The sequence below is a fragment of the Ochotona princeps genome, chromosome 5, assembly GCF_030435755.1.
Source record: "Ochotona princeps isolate mOchPri1 chromosome 5, mOchPri1.hap1, whole genome shotgun sequence".
Lineage (NCBI taxonomy): Eukaryota > Metazoa > Chordata > Mammalia > Lagomorpha > Ochotonidae > Ochotona > Ochotona princeps.
Genome location: NC_080836.1, coordinates 44,732,875 through 44,759,771, shown reverse-complemented (window position 1 = coordinate 44,759,771; position 26,897 = coordinate 44,732,875). Strand labels below are relative to the sequence as shown.

The window sequence follows — 26,897 nt, the reverse complement described above, 5'->3', positions numbered from 1 at the left end:
CATTTAGAAACTGGGGTATGAAACAAAACAACACAACACATAAACCAATGATATAAATTACAATGCTTGCCTCCTCAAGAAAGGGGTACTCTAATCAAGGAGTCAAACACAAGAGATACTTTCCCAACAATGTGAAGTGACAATGTTGTAGAGACTGAAGGCAAAGTGGGGAAAGACACGGATGTGTCCTGAGGAAGACCAGGCTATGTTGTTGGAGGCGGGCAGTGTTGAGCATGGTGAGGAAGTTACCTCACAGTAGACAGGGGGAGCATGAGTCAGTCCAGCGACAAGCAAAGCATACAAATTGCACATGGTGCTGTGTAGTAGAGCACAAAGATTGAGACAAGCAAGTGTGAAAAACCACCTTTTCTTTCATGAAAAAACCCATATGGTCTCCTGGATAAAATTCCTTCTCTAACTGCACTTGAAGCTGTATTTTCTGACTCTATCCGTGAAGTGTTAATGTCAGTTTTCCTTAAACTCTCTGAAATTTTTACTGCAATACTTTAAACCACAGTAAGTACTCCATATGTACTTTCTCAATAAAATGAGACCCATGGAAAGTTATATGGTTTTGCACCATGTACGTTAAGCACTACAAATAGATGTTAAACAAAACAAAAAACTCGTATTACAGGAAGAGAGCCCTGCTACATAATCGAGCACATCTTCAATGAACTCATGGCAGAATTTCCAAGTTTGTCTGCACTGTGGGGCCAGATCTCAGAAGAGACACATGGCCCACTCTAACACTGTTTGTACCTGTATTCAAGTGTAATTCTGAACAAATTGAGTGATTTTACTCAATGAAGCCAAGGTTTTTGCTCGCTTTGCTTCTTAGCAGTCACAGTTGAATTGAAGCAGAAATGATGGCCCTTAAAATAAATTTCAACTTCATAGAACAAATAAAAACAGATTGTCCCTAATTTGCATTATTTTTAAGATCTACTTAGATTCTGTGAGCAGTATAAAAAAAGGGTCTAGGTTTTGTGAACAACTATTGGCATCCTGAAAGTAGCTTGGAAGAAAATGATATTATGTTAACATTTCATTGAACTATTAAAGGCTTAAGTTTAAAACTAAAAACAAAGCATTTAACACTTGATTTCAACTGTTTACCATTTTAAGAGGCATTTATTATCATAGGTTTCCAGACTAAAGCATCTTGTCACCCTAATCTCCTTCATCTTTTTTAACTTCTCTTTTCTGTCTATTGTTGATTTTCTCTTCCTTTTCCTCTCCCATCATTTGCATATAGTACATGTCTGTATCTAGCCTAGCTCAAATTTTCCTCGGTCTAGTATATAGAGGTGTAAGCCACCTGCACAATCACAGGCAGTGTCACTCTTCACTCCGGCTGTTGTTGCTGATTACCTTAAGAACCATAACAAGGAACGAATAGAATTCTACTCTTCTGAATTAGTTTGAGAACACACACACACACACACACACGTATACAGTCTGAAGGAAAACAATAGGTACATTTATTTTTCTTGGAATTGTCTTGAAAAGCTGAACTCAAAATGTATTATGTACTACTATAATTTGTTATATTTTAATATTATACAGTAACAAAGCAAAACTATAAGAAATTATTCAGCAATATGTATAATGAAATGGGGGAAATATGTGCAATCAATTGTTTGAAATGCTTTCTTGACTAGTGAATCAACTCCCTTTAAAAGCTCATTTTCTAATTCTCATGCTGTAACAAGAAGTTTCATAAGTTGTGTGCAGACAATAGAGATAGAAGTCAGTTATAACTGGGAACATTCTTTTGAGTATAAGTTTTAAAGATGGATGGAGATTGAATATGGTGACTATGTCAATGTGTCAAACCAGACCACATCATTAAAAATAGTTCTATTTCAAAACAAAAACTGTTAGAACCAGAAAGAAGCAATACAGCTCTATAAAATACAAAGTCATATTATTTTCCTTTGCTGAGGTTAACTTGACAAAAGCAATTTGTATCCATACCTAAAGGAAAAAGAGATGTTGGAGGTAGTATAACAAACTATACTTTGATATGGCTCTTATTAGTCATGCAAAACCCAGAATATATATTCTGTCATGTAAAAATTTTCCCCTGGAGTATATATGATTTTGAAACTTTGTGTAAATATGTGCAGTACACTTTTAAATAGTTTACTGCTGCTTGATTCCAAGATTAATTGCAGTCCCTTTGAATGTTGAGTGATGGTTTTTATAATGCTTATTTCAAACATAAGTGAGGGAATAGAGAAAGGTATTCATTATGATCTGTTACTAAACTTTTGCCAAACACATTTTTCTTTCCTTTTTAAGAGTAGGGGTTACATTTCAGATATTCCAAGAGTTGCTTTGAGTATATCATCAAAATACAATGCTTTTGTACTCGGTAGGTATTCCCTTCTCTATTTTATTCAATAGTTTGATTTACTCAAGGAACTATACATTCAGTACTAGGAATTTAGTGTTAAAGGTTGATGAGTTCTGAACTTTTTGACAAACAAAGACTGAACGGTTTTGCCTGACTCATACAGAGCATCTGCCATGTTTTCAGAGAACTTCTGGTTGTCATTTCCCACATAGGCAGTAACTGAAATTACTTCTTAAAAAAAATTCTTAAAAAAAAGCATGCGTACTCAACCTGACAGTGACCCACAGCTATTTCCCTACACTTACTTCTTTGTGGTAAAATCTAATGAACAAGTTTCTACAATATCTGTTTCAAAGCTATCTTGTAAAATATAACTAAAGGGGTTTCAGTATTCTCTGCTACAACAGAATCAAGTTCGTCTGTTTTATTTTGAAGCCGAGTTTAAAAAAAAATGTGCAGAAAGGTCAAATCCCACTCCAAATAGAAATCTAATAGCTTAGAAATATTTGTTAAGATCTTGAAGCACTCCTCTTTTTTTTTGTCTTTTAAATTCTGTCATCTGCCTAGTTGTAACTAAAATTCTCCTTTCTCATGGTGCCACTTAAATGCATCCATTCACGTGTAAGGAAATCACAAAAGGAAAATGAAATTAATTTCAAACTATATAGGTGGCATATTTTTTAACACCCACCTTTAAGCATCTGCAGACCTGCGATTTCATCTATTAAATCCACAGCAGCAAAGCTGGGCCAAGCAGACCTTGTTCTGAGGAGGGCCGGCCCTAAACAAGCACCATCTTCCTGTGCAACCTTCAAAGGTAACGTATTCTAGCTTGATGAGCTGCTGGACGAATATGCAATTTTGTCCCTTTCATTCTCAGCTTAGTTGAAATACAGCAAAATGAATGTCCACCAGGCCGAAGCCTAAACTCACCCTTTATCTATGAAAGTCATATTTAATGAAAACGAAGAGAAATTATTACAGAACCCACTGTCTTTCTCATTATAATTCCTCAAGAACTTTGCCGGGCACATGGTCTCATAGACATCATGATCAAATGTTATTGTTTGCTTTATTATCTCAGTTGGATGGTTGGCTAGTCTAGAATGAAATAGGTTGCAGGCAATACTCTCAGCCCAGAAGTCTGAATGAGGTTCCCATTGAAATGATCCTGATTGTTTGGGGGTGGGGCGGGGTGATTAGTAAACCAACTGAGCTTACCCTGCATAGTAAGCGTCTGGATGCAGCGCATTTACATCTAACAAGAGACCCCAGAAAACGTGTGTGTGTTTCTTAAACCTTATGTTCCGAACAAAAGGCGATCTCAGCAACAGACAATCAGCGTTGCACTGCTCCCTGGGATGCGAGCAACACACTCAACTGCACATTTCATTCTTCCTGAGCTCCCAGCACTACAAAGCCCCTACTCTCTTCCCACTCCTGGGTCCCGGATCGCTCCTAGAGGGGGTTGGGAAAGCAGCAGCCCAGCATCTCGGCCGGCGCGCTGCAGCCCGCGCCGGGCCCCCGGGCACTGCTCTCCCCTGCCCGAACCGCCTGGGGGAGGTAGGGAGGGTGCCCGCTGGCGCGGGAGGGGACCGCACACCTAGATACTTAGGGTTTTATTTATTCCCAAGGAGGCGGGGGAGGGCGACTGGTTGAAAACGGATTTCTCCCCCGAAGTTGCGTTCTTCTTGGCAGATAAAGTCGTTTTCTGGCTGGTCCCCGGCGTGGCCGGGAGGGTGTGGGGTCCAGGGGATGGCGCGGGTGAGTGGGGTCCCGACTCTTCAGGGTCGGAGCCCGTCCAGATGGCAGAATCGTGGGGAGGGTCGCGAGCGTGGGGAAGAGGCGGACGGGCCCCCGCAGCTGTCGAGAGCGGCGGAGAGGGGTCCGCGCAGCCCCTGTCCCGGGTCCTCCCAGGCTGCCTCGGTCACGCGTGGGAAAGCGAGGCCCCTGCCCCTCGGGCCCCCCAGCCCAGCCCAGCCCCTGAGGCTTGGCGCCCCTCTGCGCGGGCTGGGCCGCCCGAGCGCGCGGGGCAGGCAGCCAGAGCCCCGCGTCCCCGAGCGCGTCATCATGACCTCGGGGGCCCCTCCGGGCCGCGAGAGCGCGTCGGCGAGGCTGGGAGGCCGCCGCGGCCCCGGCTGTGTAACATGACCCGAGCGGCCGGCCGGCCGGCGCGGCGCGGCCATTGAGCCCTCCCTGCCCATGAATCTCTGGCGCGTCTCGAGCTCGCCCGCTCGCCTCCCGCCTCCCTTTCTCCCCCTCCAGCTCCGCGGGCTCCGAGCGCCTCTCCCTCTCCCTCCCGGTGCTCCCGCTGCCCGTCTCTCGCCACTGCCCGCCTCTCGCCACTGCCTCCCGTCCTCTCTCCCTCGCGGCAGCCTCCGTCTCTTTTCTCCCTCTCTCCTTTGAAAACTGATCTTTGGCTCTTAGTGTGAAAGTGATTTGAATTTGGCTCGGCGGCGCTCTGCGCCTGCGCCCAGCCTCTGGCATGCTGGCTCCTTCCAAGCAGCTGTTTTGGGTTTGAAATTCCAACATGGCAGAGGCTGCAGTCCGTCTTCCCTTCAAAAACTTGGAATGATTTCAAATCATAAGCACCTTCGCTTAACCCTCGCTTCCATTCATCAGCAAACACAGCGGATCGATGCTACGCTAACCTATCGGGTTCTCGCTCCGCGCGTTCAGGTAAGGAGAGCTTCGTAGTTTGCTACCATCTGTTTAAATTTTTGTTTTTGTTTTTTAAAGAATATAAATAGGTCCCAGACCTGCAATAAAAAGAGATCTTCGAGTTGGGCCGTAAACATTACATGTAATTTGCATTTGTTCCTATTCCGTACGCCAACCTGCTGTCTAATTTCTCCCTACAAAGTAACCCCGAAACATTAGAATGCATATATATATATATATATATATATATATATATATACACATATTTTTTTTCCTGCTGAATCGTTCTTAACTGTGGTATGGGATTAAGAGTTCGCGATTGCAAGAATCTCGCGTGTCGCTTTATTGGGTTTACTTACCACTATCTTTTGACTTCAAAAATTAAAGGAAAAAAAGAAAGGAAAAGAAAAATAAGAAAGCGGAACCGTAGGGTGGGGCTAGACTTTCTTCGGGAACTAACTTCTAAGTAAATAAGAAGTGTAAATAAGAATCTTGCACACACACAAAAAGTTGAGGTTAAATTACAATCTGGTGGCTGGGGAAGCAAGGAAAACGTCAGAAGATCGGTTGCAGAAAAATGTAAGCACATCATCTTGGAGGGGGTACAGCGTGGTGGGCGTATTGTTGGCAAGGAACGGGAGAGAAAGATGTATAATTTAATGGTATATACAATCCACTGATCCTATTACCGTCCTCCCCGGAGCTCTTGTTAGTTTCAATGGGAGTGAGTGAAATTGACATGGACTTGCATTCCTGGTCATGTGCTTTTTTTCCTTTCTTTCTTCTCCTGTGATCTGAGATCCCCTTTTTGTTGATGTTGCTTTCCCCCTTAATTATATGCATGTAGGTTAAATGAATACCTGACGAAAGGGCCCACGTTTCAAGGCAGTGACATTTGATAGCTGAGAGGAAAAGTGGCTTTAATGAAAAGCAACCTTTGGAATTCCTGCTTGTGAGAAATCCAATTCAGCTTTTTGTGCTGCCAGCAAGAAATGATCAGTAGCACCAGTGTTTATGGTATGTCAGTTTTGGAATTTACTTCCTTTGCATCTAAACAGGAAAGACAAATTAAAGAGCATGATAAAACCAGAGATGACTCTGCTTGGGAAGCGGAGGCTAATGCTCTGTAGAGATATATACATATACATATATAATTCCTTTTAAGAAAATATATGTATGTTTATTTTACTCTGTCACCTTGCTTTTTTTTTGCTTTTGCTAGCACTTGTTTACATATTTCAGTTTTGATTAATATATTGCTTGAGTCTACTTTTATCAGTTTTAGCTTCAATCCCAAAGTTGCATGTTACTAGCAATGTACTAATGCACTGTATAACTGCTGAAGTCAAATGGTATGTAAATTAGTTAAACTCCTTGGGCTTTTTTGAGGGGAGGGGGCCTGGGTGGAAAGGGTGGGAGTTTTGTGGGGAGGGGAAATTGCTAACTAATCAAAGTATATATGTACACACACAAGACTGGCTAAGAAATTTTTTTTAACCTTAATCTACTAATGTAAATTGATCATCTGTTCTCTCGGTGATTACTTTGTGGAGTGATCTGTTATTCTGGCTTTTTGGGGTGCAGTGAGTGAGGGGGTATCTTTCACATCAAAATAAAATATATATTGCTCAAAGTCTTTAATGTGTTTTAAGGAACAGTGGCTTTTTTTTTTTTTTTTTTTTTTTTTTTGCCCTGCCTGGCCATTCACTTGTCTACTTGTCAGCACTTTTTACTTTTAACCTGTGACAGAATTAAATAATCAAGCACTGAAATTGACTTCATTTGAAATCGCTCTTTCCACTTTCTTTACAAAAAAAAAAAAAGTCAGTTAAATGGAGTGAGAGGGAGTTTTCAATAGCCCTGTGGCTGTGCCTTGTGCACACATTGTGATATTCAATTAAGGCTAAGAAGGAACAACAACAGAAAGATGTTAAAGTGTTTTACACAACCAAAAGCTAGGTCCACTTTAAATGTTGTGGGTTTTTTTGTTGGCTTGTGAGTTACCCTTGCCACACCACCCTGCATTCCTCCTGAAAAGGGAGAGGGGAGGAAGGAGAGATTGTGAAAGAAAGAAATAACGGGGGCAAAGCTGCCAATAAGCTGTTTGTAGTGTGGCCCTGGTCCTTGCTTTCTCATAACACAAATGTGAATACGGGGAGAGGGACTTGAAGACGCGTTTCGCAACCTACACTTCTGGGTGGACTCTGGTGGCTATCGTATAGCTGAACACACACCACTCTTACACGATAGGAAGGGTTTGATTGCATTCTGCATTTGGAACTTGTTGACTTTGAAGCGATCAATAAGAAGACTGTTTATTTTAGATGCACATAATTTGCCCTGAGAAATGTTTTAAGAAGGAGAGAGCACAGCTTTTTTTCTTTCCCCCGGAGCTGTTGGAGCGAATGGGATTGCCAGATGGGCGATTTCCCTCTGTGATGTTAAAGCTGTAATATATATTCAGAGCAGATTGGGCTGCTGCCTGTGATGAGGAGGATATTACATTTATAAATTTTAAATCGGAGCTCGGACAATGTGCTGAGAGCAGAAATTGCATGGTTTGACTGTTTGCCGTATTGATACTTAGATGTGATTTCTGGGTACTGGTAATAATAATCATTGCAATAATATGTAAAAAACATGATAGCATAGGCAGTCATATAATTCATGACATTTAATAGCAGATTGAAGTGTGTAAATTGCTCCCTCCAAGTCTCTGCTTACTATTAAATAATAGTCACATAATTTATTTCCCCGTGTGTTTAAATGCCCGATGTGCAAGAGATGTTCAGAAGCCTTCCTACCATGCACTAGAATTTGGGTTGGAAGCAGAGTGGATGTGCATATATGCAAAGGAGACACTTGTGTGCACCATAGGTCTCAGTGGCTCCTATCTTCTGATTCTGTTACTCTGATTATTTTTCAGTTTTGTTTGTGTCAAATGTGTGGTCTAAAGGAAGCAGAGCTCCCAACCTAAAAGTCTAGAAAGTGGGCAAGTGCTCACACTCTGGCAGCTCTGCTGTTGCAAATTAAAAGTGTGTTGTGGTCAGGAAATGAAAGCTACAATGTCTCTTTTGAACAAGTCGTTTATCAAGAGAAACATCTATCAGGGACTGCCTTGTCACATTGATCCTCTAAAAGTTAGGTCCGAGGTGGAAGCTGCTTTGATGTTTTTGATCCTAAATTTAATACAACAGAAAAAAAAAGCAAAGATATTTTGACCAGGATAGATTTTTAAAGAAGAAGGTTTCCTGGAACCAACAAGATCTATTTATTAGTGTTACACTATATGTGAAGTTTTCTGGGCACAACAGTTGAGAGACTGAAGTGGATATCACAGTCTTTATAAATGAATAATCGTTAAAAATAGACATTTATGATATATTCTGGTAGGTTTGGTTTCTAGGCTCACATGGGCATTTCAAAAAGAGACTGTTCTACAGGAAAATTATTTTAAAAGAGTATTTTGGAAGCACATATATGCAGTGTCAGAATTTCTGACTCATTCACATTTCAGAGTTATTCTCTTCCTTTTTCCTCTCTATGGCTTCTTCATCCCTGTTTCCCCTTTTCATTACATTAGTGACAAATTAGCTTTTATTCGGGAAAGAAACATTTTTCTTGTAAAAGGCATGTCCCTAAACAGTCTTGTACGCATCATCTTCTATTGTTTATTAATTGTGCATGTGAATGGTTATCAATATAAACCACATGGACTCACAAGTCCTTTGGAATTTCAGTTCAAAAATAGAGGTATCGGATTAAACATGCCATGTATTCTTGAATACTGAATGTGTTGTATGCATTATTCAAAATTTGAAGGGCATTGTTTAGAAAAAAATGACCAAGTTAAAAAGAAAAAAAGCCACAACATTTTGTGACAGCAGTTACAATGCAGGCTGCATCATTTTGGGAGGCAAAGAGAAGAAAAAGTGTTCCTTCTTTGAAACAGAGTTTTTTGAGACTTGTCCTGTATACCGTTGGTGGCTACTGGATATTTTACCTGAGTCTGTCACAGAAGATGCAGAGGAGAGTGAGCTGGGAGTTTTGAGAAGTGTAATTCTTGCTGATTAATCACTACTGAAATGAAAGAATCATAGCAGGGTCATAAAAATCTCATTGTTGTTTTCCTGGAAGAGGGTGCGACTTCTGTTTGGAAGCTGTATGTGTGAGTTGACTTGCTTTTCTTCTCTCCTAGAAAGACAGTTTATGGGATCTCTTTGAATTATGTCTAGAAGTGTTTTTTTTAAAGGGACATCTTTCTTTTGACTGTACTGGATCAAAGAGATCTTAAAATTGTATCAGATACTTCTGGGTGCGCTATAGGAATTCTTTATACATGTGTCTAAATTCAGTAGTGACGTTTAAGACTCCTGCAGCTGAATTTGCAGTGCTGGCTCTTTCTCTTTCTAAATACAAGATCTTTTCTGTTGTTGTTGCTTTTGTTCATTGTAGACAGAAAGTTTGAAAACCTTTTTGTAGGCAGGTACTTCTGATACACACACAAGAGCAGACATTTCATTAATTACTTTTAAATAATAAAAGAAGATGAGATGAGAGAGAGGAAAGGAAGAAGTATTTCCAAGAATCTATAGAGGCAGTCTGCTTTATTACTTGATATTTCTAACATGGTTTAAAATGTAAGCCACAAGAAAAGATAAATGAATGATTTCATTATAGGTAAATTATTTTATTCCATGAACTTCAGGTCTCTACCTTCTAGGATTCAGTGTCCTGCTGAGCTTACACATGGGACACATACAGACCACTGGGGCACCTACAACATTTTTCAAAATTTTCCTCTCAAGATGAAGATGGCTATGCCAATATTTCTGTGTGTGTGTGTGTGTGTGTTTGGAAGCCCTGAATGATTACCTAATTAAGTAATCAGTATTAATGATCCAGAATCTACAGGATTAGTAGGTGTATTTGAAACAGTTGCAGTTTTCATGTTCTGAACTTTTTGGTTTGTTCTTAGAACCTTGGTTTGACAGAAATGTTTACTATTTTACCTTTGATCAATATATTCTTGAGTACAAATTTTCTAGACTTTCATCAAGTACCATATTCATGGCTGTAGAGTTAGTACACTGAATTATCAGAAATGTGCACTGATTTATAAATCTTTGGGAGAAATGGTTCTGCAGATAGTTCAGCAAAATAAAACCTGATTAATCAGCATATCTACTTTTTTTTTCCTTGAGTCATTGATCAACCAGAATAAATAAGTGGTACAGAAAACCATCATGTTTCTCTGTCGATTTATAAAACTTACTGTAATGTTCTGCTTTTGAAATACACGGAGGTTAAATGTTTATTAAAATAATTCAACTCAGAGATTGTTTCCCAGTGCTTTCTGGCAGTCATTTAAAAGACTGTAAGTTCTAAAATCATCTCTCTTGTCGTTCCACACACACACGCACACACAGAAACACACAGATGAATTTTACATGAATTTTTGTTCATTAAAAATGAAAGATTTTTTCTAAAAATTACAGATAAGCGACCTGCTTAGCAAATACTTTGAACAATTGGATTTTCTCTTTATTTCTCCTACACTTGAATTTTTATCATTAACTTTTCATTTAACTTTTGGTAGAAATTTCAGTGTAGCTGCTTTAACATGGTTGCCAATTACTGAACCCTTTTAATATTTCTGAGGCTGTCCTTCACACGGCAGTTGTAGTTAAAGAATGTTTAATTGAGAAAGAACATGCAGTTAGCAGAAATAAGGAGTAGGCAAGAACACAGTCCAAATGAATTGTGCTGGTAAGTGGGAGGCTCATGAAGAGCAATTGGCTTTGCTCAGTTTTCTCAGGGCAGCACACAGGTGCCTGCACAGCAGCGCGGTTAGCACTACCCGTCCGTCTGATACCTGTTGACAGGAGTAGCCTCCGCTAAGAGACTGAAGGCACAGGAAGATAGGGGACCAGAAACCATCAAAACACGGGTTATCGTATGGCACTTTCTGTTAATAATATTTACATATTTATGCCTCAAATTTCTGCCTGTTGTCTGTTATTTGAATATTGACACTTTGCTTAACATTGCATATGGTGGGCTATTGTTTCAGGGTCTCTTAGAAGCAGTAAATCCACAGGAGAATTGCATTTCAGATGTATTTATGTTAAATGTATGTATAAATGGATGTGTTTGCTCGTATTTTAGCTACTGTGACTTTCATAGAGCATTTATAGTATCACTGCTTCCAATCATTTCTGAAACTGATACATCTTGAAAGTAGAATGCATGATTTATTATACGAAAGCCCAAGGTTAAACTTTTTTTTTTTGCCCTGAAATCCAGCTTAAGTGTTGTGTGTGTGTGTGTGTGTGTATGAGTGTGTGTGTGTGTGCATGTGGTAGAAAATCTTTTTAAATGGTAGTTTTTATGAGCTTAAAAAGTGTACTTATTTTCTTCACTTCTTGCAGAAAGAACAGTTTTTATAGTGTTGGAATGTTTACAATATCTTTTAACAGAACGCAGACATGAAATACCTATAGAATGTAATTTCCTCATATCATAGTGTTAAAAATATCTTTACTCAATTCCTTTCCCATACCTTTTGATTTCTAGCTGATAATTTATATATTTATTCCAATCTGCTTGATGATAGGTTACTGGGGAGAGGACAGAGTTGCATTACCCACCCACCGAAAACAGAATCTTTTCCCCCCAATCTTGCTTGACTTATGTTTCCCTTATGTCAATTAGGTGCATTTTAAACAACTGACAATTAAGTGTCATACACATATGACAGCAAACTCATTGGAAAAAGCAAGACCTCTGTTTTCACGTATTGGTTCATGAGGAAATATTATTCATAGAAACAGTCACACTGAAAATAAAAGTTAAAAAGAAATGCAATATGAAGTCATGGGTTTCTGCATATTTTAATGAACTTTTTGCTCTTTTTCTGACTTATTATTGGTGCCATTGATAAACATTGTTAACTTTCAACAAGATGGGCCATGTAATTTCTGGCGCAAGAATAATTTCAAGACAGTAGAAGCAGAGCATTAAGCCAAGCACAGTCCTTCTGTGTAAAAGATCCTGTGTGCCTCCACAAGTTTGTGGGTCGTGAAGCCAGATCGCCCTTCAGTACCTTAATATTAACCTAGGGCCAGGTTTGTGGAAGTCACAAGGGCTTTTGCTTGGAGAGTACTCCACCCTCATTCTGTGTGCCTTTGGCTAAGAGATATTAATGGGAGTTGAGAACTGAGTAGAGAAATGAATGGAAAAATATGCCAAGCGCTATCTCTCACTCTTCCTATCCATGAACTGCACCTGAAATACCTGCTCTTAACTCATGTTGCCCTGTGTCTGACACACCCCTGATATATGAGTTTTTATGCAAGTATTATTAAGAGCTTTTTGGGTTTTGGTTGTTTGCTGGTATATACCCACTTAATGAATTCTTTCCCTAATTACAGAAAGTTGTGGTGGGAATGCTTTGGTGAGATTTCTAATGAAAGTCTTGGAAGTTTGCTGGTTACATACTACTACGGCTACCTCCTACAGTTGAGACACATGTAACATAAGTATTTTTAATACCCTCAAATTCCCAAAAGATACAGAATCCTGAATATTGAAAAACAAAACACAGCTCATTGAGTGACAGTCAAGGAAGAGGCAGAACCATTGAAATAATGACCCTGTTATGATGGTATCAGGACTGACATTAGAAAGTGGCATTGTAGCAGTATAAACATGTGGTGACAGCCGTATTACAGGTGAAAGGTAACTCGTATGCAGTCACACCAGCTGCTTCCTCCACTCAAATGGCCACAGCCTCCTACTTTCCCAGTCTTGCGGCCTCCTTTTCCCCAGGCAATCTGTGCTGATGGGTGGAGGAACCACCTTCCTCGTGGCTTCCCAAGGTACTTCTCAGCCAGATCAAGCTTTACCCTGAGCTACCTAAAATTAAGTTCGAAGTCAAGAAACTTTTTCAAATCAAAACTGAGATTTAATTGAATGCCCAGCAAGTGTGGGCCTGAGTGCACTTGAAGTTTTACCATTTCTTTTCAAAAGATTTCTCACATCTAGGAAGAGAACTATCAAAGAGCTGGGGAAAAGTAACCATTCTTTTAGGTTATCTAAGACAGAGGTGATGGGGGGGAGACTATGAAGATATTTTTGAGATAAAAAAAATGAACTTATTTTGTATGCCTTGTTAGGTTTTGTGGCAAGAAATATTGTATTTATGACTTTCTAAGAAGAAAAGGCTTTGGCCTGTGGATTAATAAGGTGTCCACCCTACAAATCTGTGTGTACTCTAATGAAGAAAAGCTGAGGAAGACTAGCAGAATAGTGTCCCGTTTAATAAAAAAAAAATTCACCTCACATTTTAGGAATATTTTGTGTTTAACGTCATTGAAAACTAAGTATTTTATTAGCATGTTTGTTGATAAATTCTATTGTATAATTACCAGAGGAGTCCTTCTTCTACTTCACTTCTGTGAATTTTAGAATGTTGCATTTTCATATTATTTGGCTTTAAAATTATTAAACAAGAACTATGGATAAGTATGTGGCAACCTTGTACAGTTTTTCCAAATACAACCGTTTATTTCCTCTTGTATTTATTTCTTTTCCCTGTCTGTTTCAAGAAGTTAAAACTGTGCAGTATTTTATTAGATCATATACCTCAGCCTTGCAAAATTACAAATCTTAATTAGGTATGATTCACTGATTTTAATCTTACAAGATAATTATTCTGAGTAGGATAAAAAGTTCCTGTAGCACTGAAGGCATTTTCATTACAATCTTTATTTTAAGATCAAACCGATAGTATTAAGCAAACAGAACACTGTTATTCTTTTATGTTTAACAGCTAATACTTTCAAACTAAAGTATATGGACAAGGGAATGAGAGTACTGATAGGGCATTCTAATGATTTGCAAATTTTAAGTGCTTTTCTTAAATTTTACTGTTAGAAAATACATGTATCTAAGGGAATCTTAAATCAAAATTACAATTTTAATTGTCTAAATATATATGTGCTCAGATGCATTTCTTTGTGAAAGCATTGATGTCGGGGATGCTTTTGGTATTTTTTATGAGTAATTACGATAATAGTGTTAGGTAGAAAATGTATCCATCCCTGGAAAATGAAAAATTACCTTCATGTGGAGGTTAAGAAAAAGTAAAATATATTCACAACTTTCAGTACTTTAAAAGATATTTTATGAGTCATTTTTAAAGAGTAATAACCAATATGTAACTTGTTAAGAATAATAGCCATTTTTACTTTTTCAAGCAACTCTATATTGAAACTGACTCTCCTTGGGACTCACGAATCTGGAGTCAATTTTAGGCCCAGGCTACAAAAGATGTGGGTCTTACCCCTGCCCCTACTGTAGTATGCTATGCCAGTCGTGCCAGTGCTAAGCTCTCTTTTTAAATGGAGACTTTCATTTGCATTACGCCAAAGATTAAGCAGTAGTTTTATGGGTGATACTGATGTGCTCCAAATGTAGAAATGGGGACCCCCAAATGTTCTGAATCACACCTGAAAAACTAGAGAGAAAAAGAAGTGTCCCAGCTTTGGAATTTTGTATGTCTATTTGAATAGTGATTGTTCTTTCATCAGGAAATTTTTATTTAATTCTTTTAATTTTGATGATGGAAAGTAGATTTACAGAGAGGAGAGACACAGAGAAAGATCTTCCATACACAGGTTCACTACTCAAGTGGCTACAATGGCTGCAGGTTAACTGATCCAAAGCCAGGAGCTTCTTCCAGGTCGTTCATGTGTGTGCCGGGTCCCAAGGCTTTGGTCCATTCTCCCAGCTTTCCCAGGCCACAGGCAGGGAGGATGTGGAGCAACGAGGATAACAGCCAGCGCCCTTATGGGATCTTGGTGGATTCAAGGCGAGGATTTTAACCACTAGGCTAATGTGCTGGACCCTCACCAGGAAAATTTTAAACATATCATGAATGTGTTTCCTACTTGGAAAAAAACGTTTTGTACAAGTTTCCTGAGTATCAGTCAGCCAGTTATTGATGCAAATTTGCTGATGGATGTAGAGACCGTGAGCTCTTACTCAGGACTAGATGTGCATTCTGAGATAATATGTTTCTTAAAAAATAATTTTATATACATATGATTTCATATACATATTTTTGTATATATATGAAAGGCAGGTTTACAGAGAGAAGGGAATGACAGAGAAAAAGCTTCCATCTCCTGTGTCACTCACTGCAGATTTAACCACTGAGCCTTCCAGCTGGGCTCAATAGCATGTCTCCTAAGAGAAGTTCCGCTTCTACAGAATCTCTTTTGGAATTTCCTTTAAACACAGATGTGAAATCTCTATCAATAATATTTCTAGTTATTATATTAGGAAAAACATAGTGTTGCAAGGTGTTCATAATGTAAGTTCCTCAATGGTTACTTGGCTTTTCTGCTTTTTATCTTGCTTCGTTTTAACATCAAAGTAAAAAGCTTACAATAAACTATTGCACTGGTTACTTCAAAAGATACTAGGGGAGGGTAGTACAGTATGTGGTACATGCATGTTTACCATGATGGATAAAACTCCACAATTTTATCGCAATGTGATAATTCCCTGACATCTGCCACACACCAGAAATGTCAGTAACACTAAGCTGTCATCTGGAGGTGTCGACGTAAGATTCTAGTTCACATGTGTTGGTTTTCATGCTTGTTTTTCCTTTAGTATTTTTCTGTGTTTTCTAACAGCTTACTCTGCATATGCCTTTTGGTTGACATTGGGTGGGAGGGGTCTAGCTATTTTGCTATTTGCATGCCCCCATCCCCCAAAATCTTGCAGTCTGAGCCACTTCGTCCTCTGGACTCTGGTCCATCTCACCTATCTGTATACTGTTTTCAGGGAATCACTTTGTTTTTGTTCTGATTTTCTGGCATTTATCTGTAAAACTAGCTATTTTTTGATCATCTGGAAAATCAAATGTCCCTGTAGCCATCATTATCTGTTTAGTTCCTGATAAGATTGATTAATTGTGAGGATATTAATATTTATTATCATAGACAAACTGCCATTCTCAATGAAAGACAAGTTGCAGGAACAGAAAATAGTCAAAAGAAAACAAAATTAGGGAAAATTAGTGTTGGCTCCATGATACAGTCGACAAGGTCTTTACTTACGGTGCTGGCATCCTATGTGGGCTTCAGCTCATGTCCCAGCTGCTGCATGTCTGACCCAGCTCCCTGCTTGTGGCCTGGGAAAGCAGTAGAAGAAGGTCCAAAGCCTTGGGGGACCCTGCACCCATGTGGCAGACCTGGAGGAAGTTCCTGGCCTCAGATGGGCTCAAAGCGAGCGTTTGCTGCCTTGAGAGAGAGAGCCAATGAATTGAAGATGCTCTGTCTTTCCTTCTTTGTATAACTCTGCCTTTCAAATGAAAATAAAGTTAATCTGTAAACAAAAAAATTAGGGCAAAGGTAAAGGTTAGAAAATGTTTATTTGGCTGTTGCTAAAAATGATTTTGGCAGTTTTGTAAATGATGATGTTTGAAAACTGATTTAGTCATTATTGATTTTAATTTTTTCATTTATTTCTTTATTTGAAATGGAGAGAAAGGGAGAGAGAGAGAAAGAGAGAGAGAGAGAGAGAGAGAGATGCCTAAATATTCTTTTCGCTGTTATGGCCGAGCAGGCTAAAGCTAGAAGCCAAGAACTCAATCCAGGTCTCCCATGTGAGAGGCATAGAGCCAAGTGCCTGAGCTGTCAACTGCTGCCTCCTAGGGTCTTCATGAACAGGAAGCCTTCATAAGAGGTAAGGCTATGACTAAAGCATTGCTATATGAAGTGCGGCTATCCGAGCTGGTCTTAGCCACCGGCCAGAATGCTCTCCCTATAAAAATAATTACTTATTGGGACTTGGCAGCGTGGCCTAGTGGCTGAGGTCCTCGCCTTGATCCCATATGGCAGCTGGTTCTAATCCCGGCAGCTCCACTTCCTCTCTATCTCTCCTCCTCTCAGTATATCTGACTTTGTAATAAAAATAAAATAAATCTAAAAAAAAAAGTTACTTATTGGGAATAGCATCAGCAGTACAATATGAATGAATTACATTATCCCATTGAAAAACAGCAGGTTCTATATGCTGAATACTAGAATTGATAACATCCAAACACAACGGTACCCTTTTTTCTACTTGTAATTTGAAAAGTGTTAAAGCACGTTTTCTTTTACACATGACTTCCATTTCTGTTAAATTTTTTGCTCACACAACATACTTAGCAACTTGAACCCCAAGTGAAATAATAGAAGAAAGTCCCCTACAGATTGCAGAATATGTTTCTTTAATGTTTCTTTGAATGAAAGACCTTGTATTTACTGCTGATATACTAGGTCAAACCACTGAAGTAGGTAAATGTAGGAATTGATTTATTTTAACTAAATTTGAAGGTAAATGTTGTATCTGCATTGCTTTGTGACAAAAAAATTCAAATCAGCAACAAAATCCCATACAAACAACAATGAAAATTTTTTTGTCGAAGCCCCAGCTCCACTTTCATAAATGCAATTTTAGAAGATGGCACATTTTTGTTTTCTAGCTTCCCAGATTATTCTAATGTACATTTAGGATTGCAAACTACTTCTCTGAAAAAAGCTTCACGATTCCTTAACTTTTCATCTTAAAAAAAAAATCACGATTCCTGCTTGGAAGTGATAAAAGTAAGGTTATTTATTCAGAACTGACTGTATTACTAACATAAACTGGGGATAGTTCACTGTGCAGCTGGAATTCAATCATCTGTTTAGACACTAAGAAACACAACCACCATGATGGCAAGTATACTGCAGAGAAGTGACAATGGGAAAGGAAAGTGACAGCTAAAGCTCACAGCCCGTCATATTTGTTAGTTCGCCTAAGCCATTCAACCTCTCTGAGCCTCAGTTTAGTTTCTTCTTCCTGTCCTGCTCCCCCTCCTTATTCTTGAGTCCAATGACTGTCACAATTGCATAGAGGTCTCTGTTACCTTTGACTGCTTCATCGCGGGATCAGTGAGCCTGAGTAATGTGGAGTATTGCTAGCTGTCCTTGACTGGTGAACGAGATTACTGTTTATCTTCAGGAAGCTTCAGAAATGTATTAGGTTCAGTGAGGGAAATGCTAAGATCAATGATCACTTTGTTGAATCCTACAGAAATAATGGTAACCATATGCTAATTGGTTGTAAGCAAGAATGTCAAGAATTCTAATACCTTGAAAATTGATGAGTATTAGCTAATATTTTCCATCTATGAAGTTTCAATAGACTAACAATCAGAGTAACTGAAACAGTGGAATTAGGGCCACAAATCCCATTTTAAAAAAATAAGAATTTTATCTGCCTGGAGGCTGGGTCTTTACCAAATTGAAAGCAATTCCATTTCCTCCAATTTGTCACTAACTGGTCTTTGTTCATCTTTTTAATGTCTGGAATTCTTCCTTCACCTGTTATGATCCTACTAGGACTTTGGTATTTAGGTCAAACATCGAAGTCTTTGTTCAGTACTGTAAAAGATTTGTTTGGTATCTACTTATTATTTTTCCAGCAATTAAAGATATCTCCTATCAATCTTTTATTGCGAACTTTCTCCTACTATAAATTTGTGAGTGTTTGTGGGTCTTTATTACAATACTACAATTTTCTTGAAAGCAAACATATATAATTCATTTTTTTTAATTCCCCTAATGAGTGTACAGTAAAAAAAAGCTATAATGGGTGTTGAAATAAACACTTGGTGGACTTGACTGATAAAAACATAGGAGATTGTCACTTGGTTAATCTTTTATTACTCCATCCAAGTGGAAGAGGAAATTAAAAATTTAAAGAAAAAACTTATTAAATTGTTTATTTCATTTTAAAATGGAAAGTTTTATAATTTTCATGTAATTAAAATAAGTTTTATAATCACATATCTGAGAAGAAACTTACAATCTATTCCATACTCATATCCCTGGTTGAAGGACATTTAAGCTATAATAAATAATAGCAGAAAACTATCTTTAAAATACTGGAAAACAAAAACCTATAGCTTACTTTGCAGACATTAACATAGCTTAAAATAACTATTCCTTACTTATTTTTTTCTTCGCTTATTTGTAGTAAGAAGGTTTAGGCCCATAGAACAAGAAAGCGTAACATGTTATAATTGAAGTCTCCCAGCTCCACTTCTTGCCATTGCTGTGTTTTTGAACAGTTGATTCTTAAGTCTTTGGGTGAGCATGGAAAGTCTACACCTCCTTGGGCCTTTCTTACTAGTTTTGTGCTTTCTGTTAAGTAGAGATAGAGCCTCTGCCAGTATTCAAAACAGATTTCTTTGGGAACAGGGTGGCACTCAGAAATGGCAGGATGTAATCTACAACTGATACAACTTTCAGGGACTCTGTAGTTTGTGAATGTCTTCAGTTAACATTTAATTGGCACCTTTCTGTTCTATTTAGTGTCTGACACTATTAATTTATTTTGTACTAAATACTGGGCAGTGAAAAATTTAGCTGGGATTATACTCAATGACCCTGACTTCTAGTAGTTCAATTGCTTTGCCAATTGAGTTTGTGTGCTTGTGGAAGGGTCAATTTCATCCTCAAATCTGTCAGTAATGTTACAACAAATAGAATAAAATTTTCTAACGGAAACTCAAATTGACAAAGTGTTGAAGTTGCAGTCAGTTAGTCAACATTATTTTACAAGATTTTTGTGTTTTAACATATAGAACTAGGCCAGAGAGAAACACTTACTACATTGCTTCATGAAAGAACCCAGAAAAAGACAAAGGGTCTGCTGTCACTCTTTTATAAACATTGCTTCACTAAAAGAGCTTATAACCTTACTGAAAGCATAGGAGTTTTTCAATTTGGACTCTTCAGAGCTGAAAAGTTCTATATTATTTCTTAACACTTTATGTTAAAATCTAGGTTGATCTCAATTCTGCGGTGTAGAAGAAAGTATCTGTATTGTTGATTGTTGAACCTGGTTGTGCCCTTAGATGAGCTACAACGGACAAATGTTTCTTTCTTAATTGCATTAAAAACATTGCATCTTCAGCAAACAGCTTTGATTGTAGAGGACACTCCATGTAGGTAGAATAATGAAGATTGTGAAGCAATATGTTAAAAGTAGCAAGAGCATTTCTTCCGTTTGTCAGTAACGATGAGAACCTGTTCATTTAGTTTCTTTGTTAAGTCAGCTCTGTTGCTTTACTGGAAACCATTCAAAAAATTTCAAAGACGTTAAAATTGGTAAAATATAACTAAAATTCGTTAGAGTGAAAGTAAAAACTGCGCTTCATAAAGCCATAAAGTGTTACCTTGTTAAAAGCCAAGCTAAATCAGAGAAAGACTTAGAACTTATGCACTTAAAGTTCTCCTTAGTTTGTGATTCAAGAATTTGGGGACTTTAAACTTACTGAATAAAAATATCCACACAAATTCCTCATGCCTAAAATGGCCACCATTTGCCAAACTCTTGTCATAGAGCAAAACTGAGAAGGTAAAAGTGCCTGTTGGTGGTCAGAATATGAACCATGGTTCATGATAAGTTTTTTTTAATCATCCAGATGCATATTAGAGAGCTATCAATAACAGAAATTTTTGGTTAGTTCAAGGAGTAAGTTCTCAAAGACTATGAAACCATATTTGTCCTCTTAAAATCTGAAATAAAATAAGCACATTTTCATGTGAATACAGCTATATATGTGTGTTTGTGTTTAATTGGTACTACAGTGCCTCTCTGTGATAGATGGACAACCTTGAAATTTTTTTGATTTTGAATAAACCAGTTGGTAGCTTCATACAGACAACTTCTAAGTGAGCCAATTTAAATCTCTTTCCAAATTCTTAACTAAGTGGCCCAGGTCTATTTAGGAGGTGGCACTTATGTGTCCCTCAGGGGTTAGGTCTGCTAAGATATTCACTTGAAGTCTCTGTAAACAAGATTTACGAGAAATTAATTAAAACTGAATTGAAAATGGATACTAAGGTATAGCTCACCTTACAATGAATTCAAAACATTTGTCACATGGGCAAGAGGTTAATTTTTAAAATAGATTCTTTTGATTAAAATAGAAAGTGATCGCAAATAAGCCACTTATTTTGCTTTCAGGATATGATTGTTTTCTTTGACTGTCTGACCACGCCTTCTTTTAACATTCAGTCTTTGTCCAAGGTTTAGTTTAGTCAGGCATATGTCCTTGAAGAAATGTAGCATCTTTCACAATATTTTGTACAAGTGAAATCAGATACCAGTTTTTATTGCTGAACAAGCCTGCAAATGTTTCTCTTTAAAGACATTTTTAATAGAAACAGTAAGGTATAAATCATTTAAGCAATTACCTGGACATTGTGGAAATGAGTCTCGGCTTGTTCTGTAGCCCCAGATGTTTCCAGATTCTAGTAATAACCCAGTCCAGATATTTACAGCTTAATTTTCTGTGCATGTGCACTTGTCCACAAATGGCTCCTATTTCCTATTTTCTGTTGGACAACTGGACTACTTAGAGGTAAAAAAAGTGATTTCAGTTTGGCTGAAGACAAACATTAATGATTATAGTAAGTTGCTTCTAGGAACTTTGATCACCTTAAAACATACAGAGACTAAGTTTTATAGGATTTTACACTTAGAATAATCCATTCAAAAGGCATTTTCTTTCGTGTATTTCTCAAGTTATATTTAATCTTGGTGTACTATGTCATGAAGTGATTTTTTTTTTTTTCAGTAATGTGACTTCTGGCACTGGTTGAGTTATCATGCAGGCTGCTAGTTTTCTTTGCATCACTTCCCCACCCCACAGTTTTTTTTTTCTTACTAGAAACTAAACAAACGGAAAATAATGATTGGTAACCATCTGCTGTGCAGAAATTTCACATATAGCAGTTACCTCTATTTTATAAAATAAGACTAAATGGGTGAATTATTTATGTTGCCAGTAAATAACATCAAGTACTAGAACACTCTTTTGGACAAAGCAGGAGCATTTCATTATGGGCAGTTAGTTAGTTGGTCTGTGGGGCACAGATATTTATGTGTGTGTTTTTGTATGTTTACTTGCATCTGGGTACAAGTGCTATGTGAAGATAATGATCATTTATTCGCTATCTTTTCTGTGTGTTTCCTTTCTGGTCCCCATGATTCCAATCAAGTCAATCAGAGTAATGGAGATGTAAATACATCCATTCAGCCATAACATCCTAAATATTTCTACCTGCTGAAAGAATTCAGCTAAAATCTATAAAGCCACATAGAATCAAGGTTTGTATAACTACGTAGGGTTCAAATCAGAGCCATGATTTCTTTAGGTGTACATATACCACAACTAGAAGCTATTCGGTGTAGTGTTAAGTAATTCTCTTCCCTTATGCAGTGCCTAAAAAAAAAAAACCTTCATTGGCAATCAGATGGAGTATCTGGCCAAAAAACACTGACAGGCAATGATTATTTGTACAATTGCTATTGAAGCATGAGTCTTTTTTGAAGGAAGACATATAGGTAATAATGGAGTATACAGAAGTCAGTAGCTTCAAAGAATTCTTTCAAATAGAGTTGTTAGACTTGATTTTCTAGTTATGCGTATAATCAGGAATCTCTGTTGATATGTATATGTTTATTGGTATACTTAGACACTCAAAACACCCATCTTCTCTCTGCTTAACTTTCACTTATTTGGTACTGAAATTTTGCCATACAGCAAGAAAAGTTTAAAATGGGCAGTATATTGAGTTCAAAGGACCCATACAGTTCATAAATTCTCTGGTGTCTACTGGATTTTTCATCAGGGAGACTTCCAATAAAAATGATCTATTTTAGAAATAATATTGTTTAGTAGGTTGAAATGTGGTGTAATAAAATTAGACCTTCAGTCTTCTAAAGTTACTACTTAGATGGCACCCTTGGGATGGTAAAATGGCTGTATAAGCAGATGAATCAGACAGTCCCACTGATGGGTACATTTGTCAGTTTCTGTTACAGATATAATATATTCTTATGTCTGTAATCCTGACACTGTTACATCCAAATGAAATCAACATGAGGTTGTCATCTTTAAGCAAATATGTTAAGTGTTGTCTTTTGTGCTTTGGATTTGAAAGAAAGGGGCCCAGGGGAGGCAGCATCATGCAAATGGAACAAATCCCATTTCTTCTGAGCTGTGCTGTTTTTCCCCTCCATGGCAGCTGGCTGTGTTATCTTTGTGTGTTTCTCTGAGTGCTGACAATTCTTTCAGTGATCTAAGTTAGGGCACATTAGAAAGTGGAAGCAGCTGTCTGTCGCTATACTGAGAGACGTGTTTGCTCTACTGCAAAGATGAAGGACCATGAATCCTTGACACACTCTCCCCCCTCCCCCCTTACTTTCCAACATGATCAACATTCAGACGCACAGATTGTCTGCTTGGACAGTTTTTTGTTCTGACTGACAGCATCTGGCATAGACAAATTTAAAAATACATAGCATGCCATGCTTGGAATTGGAACATCCCTTCTTTATTAATCTTCTCATTTAAACCATTCATTTACATTTCAAGAAAGGTTACAGCTTGATATGGTTGAAACGTTGATTTTTAAATGAATAACCTTCTAATGAAATGTCTTGAATGAGTACCAAGCAGCTAGTGTTCATTAAAAATTACACCCGATTAACACGGCCTTGAAAGCCTGAGAGGAAAGGGATTTCTTATTGTTTTAATCCACAATACAATCCAGTGTTTACCTTTCTGGTACAAAGCGAATAGAAATGATGTCTGTACTCACAACACTTCTGATATTGAACACAACTATGATATCACCCTTAAGCCGACAAAATACTTGGCCTTGTTTAATCTGCTTTGGCCCCCTTAGGAACCTCCAGAGGGTTTTTATTTATTTATTTATTTATTTTTAATTTAAGCATTATCAAAATATATCTCTCTCAAATTCTTTTTCGTTTCCATTTCTCACTCCTCCCTTACCCCAAATCCTTCATGTCTGAAGCCAAATTAGGAATTGGGGAAATAAAATAAAACTGCTTCTGTGTTTTCAGATGGAAAAATGATGGGAAACACATTTAAATTAAACAGTCTTCTTGACCTCAGGATGGTGGACATACATTATTTGTTTGCATGACTTTAGTAATAAAACCCTCTTTTGCAAAAATCGCTCTCTTTCTCTGCCTCTCACACCCTGCACACGCTCACATTTCTGATTCATGATCAGTCCCACAGCCAACCTTACCAACATGCTTGTCTAACATTTATGTAAAAATAATAGGAAAATTTTCCATGTCCGTCAGCCTGTGGACATTGAGTCCGGAGGCAGGGCTGGGAAGAGGCAAGAGGAAACCATACAGGTTTCAGGTCATTGCAGATTTCATTTATAATAATCAACTCCAAGTATGCCTCCATTAATTCTCAGAGGTGTTGGGAGGGAGGGAAGGCGCAGAGTTTGTTGTTGTTGTTGCTGTTGTTGTTGTTGTTAAGCACTGGATGGTTAATATGTAAAGCAGCTGTGATGGCTGCCTTGGGAAAATAGCCTTCAGAGGAAAGTTTGGTTAATGGTGGTTAGACAGAAAAGATGATATGTTTCTTCAGCATACGTAACAGGTCACTCTCTTTAGGCTACATTTGGATGAATTTGGGGGAAAGATGTTGAAATAAAAATAAAAACATAACAGTTTTATATCAAAGACATTCTTGAAGAGAAAATGACACATTTTCATCCCATAATTATATGCTATTTTAAAATTTTAATTAAGTTGTTAATGTCTTTCATTTAAGCAAAACGAATCTTGGAAGTTAACCTTGCCTTTGAATCTGCAGTCAGCTTAGTCTCCCAGCCCAGACCCTGGTTCTATAAATTTGAGGTAAAAACTGTTTGGGTGCTGATTTCCTTTTTTCTTTTCAAGAACCTAGGCAGTAAATCAAATCCATGGATCCAGCCCCAGCGTCTTTGATTGCCAGTCCGGATTTTATAATCCCACATTTAAGATATAAATTACTTTGCTGATTATTTTTCATTTTGATTTTTTAATGACCACTTTTGAAAGGTAGTGCCATTGTGCATCTGTAAGGAAACTGGGAATGGGTTAGAGTACACAATTCTCTTGTGTATGGAGCCAGGTTTTGCAGTAATGCTTTTAATCTGGACTTGTAGAGATTCCGAAGCATCCATAGATCTGCTCCAGTAATTACCATACCCCAAGTGGCACTGGAAGAGACATTTGCCTAAAAACTTGATGTCTTCATTACGCTGTTTACATTTTAATTAGAAACATGAAAATTACTGATTCATAGAGACAACTATAGTTTAAGTGGTTTCGTTCACCATCCAATAAATCATAAAAAATACCCCACAGTTGGCATAAATAGTTTACTAGGAATCATTCATGGGAATAATGTGTTGGCACTATAAGCTGCTTAAAATATGTTTTTATTTTACCAGAGGTAGAATTTGCATATAAATTAGAGAATGGCATTTTAAGTTGACAGCCATTTATGCAGAATACCACCCACTTGCAAATACATACATGAGTGTATGTGTGTACTTTCTGTTGAGTTTATAGGTGTTTACTGTGTTGTAGATGTGGATTTATATCCAGCTTGCCCTATCAGTCTTTAAAATGCCTGCCCTGTTATAAAGTCATTTCAGAACCACTGTGCATGTTCTAAATATGCATACCCACAGACACATCTTTTATCTGTTGGACATTATTAGCTTGCCAAAAGAAACATGTTGATTTCTCGTATGTAGAGATCTCGTGAAGAAGTTGCTATTTCCTTTGCTCATTCCCTCCCTGTTCCGTTCTCTGCCATGCTCTCCTGACTTGTGCATGTAGCTGTCAAGGCTGCTGCCCTAAAACTAGAGCGACCGGACTGTAGCAGGGTGGCTGTCAGAGCCCATTCCTGAGTCAGCAGCACATCCATTGCTTGCATCTTGCAAGAGTCACTCATCCAGTGTTGCCCTCCCCGGGGGACAGGCGTCTTCCTCATCAGTGAGGAGGATGACCCTTCTGTCTGCCATGCTCAAAATTCCAACTCTCCCTGCATTGGAGTGTGGGTTCAAATCCCCCCTCTTGGCGGCAGAACTGGGACTCCAACTAGCGGCTCTGAGATGCAGGGGTCAGCACACTGGGGAGCTGGAGGGCTGAGGCTTCGTGCGAGCCGAGTTGTACATTTTCCAGGGACGACAGACTTGTCTACCCCTCCCAAACCCTTTTCTGTAGATTAATATGATGCAGAAAATGAGCCAAGAGTAGCTGTAGACATTAAAAGCTGTTTTCTTTTTCATTCTTTTTGTTAAAGAGTTATTAGTTATGATCGAAGGAGGAAGCTCTGTTATTTTGTGTTTGTGAGTTGTTGTTTGGTTGAATGGAAGCACAATGAACATTTGCATCATCTCACTATAAAATTCACGTTTTAGGCCCATATATGCTTTGTATATTAGGCCAACAGATTATAGGTAAAAATGAGTTTTTAAAATATTACATAGAAGAATCAGCTTGTGTGTCAGAGTTTGACATGAAATGCCGCAATGCTCATTGTTTTAAACTTTTGAATGTGTCCATGTAGCATGGAGGCTCGTTCTACCTGGGTGATATGGTTTGTTGGAACTCAAGCTTGTCAGATTCATTCCCATGAAGATGCTTCACAGGGTGCATTTTGTGCTTCATTTCTGTGCCTTTCAGTTTGCTTTTTTCAAGTTCTCGGGACATTGCCAAAGTTTGAAAATGCTAATCAGCTACTTTGTGTTTTCCAAACCAGTTTAGATTTTTTTTTTTAATGTAAGTCCTTAAGGATCCTTTTCATAGTCACTGAGGTAATGGGTCCAAGTAATCAGATCAGGAGTTTTGATGACTGTTACTAGGGCTTTGCATTTGTCAAGCAGAGGTTCAGACAACGGCAGCAAAAGGGATAGTGAATTCAGGGGCA

General features: G+C 38.1%; 1 protein-coding gene across 2 annotated transcripts in view; it reads left to right on the top strand.

Annotated features, from left to right (window-relative positions):
• The first annotated feature begins 4,548 nt into the window (after positions 1–4,548).
• Positions 4,549–26,897, top strand: part of FIGN (fidgetin, microtubule severing factor) — a 128,989-nt gene continuing 106,640 nt past the window's right edge. Inside the window, exons 1-2 of one of the 2 annotated variants that reach the window (XM_004577110.4) lie at positions 4,549–5,041; positions 5,871–6,040. In XM_004577110.4, coding sequence (XP_004577167.1) covers positions 6,016–6,040 — 25 coding nt within the window. In that variant the 5' untranslated portion in view covers positions 4,549–5,041; positions 5,871–6,015. The remainder of the gene's footprint in view (positions 5,042–5,870; positions 6,041–26,897) is intronic. The other variant, XM_058664564.1, reaches the window with a different exon arrangement.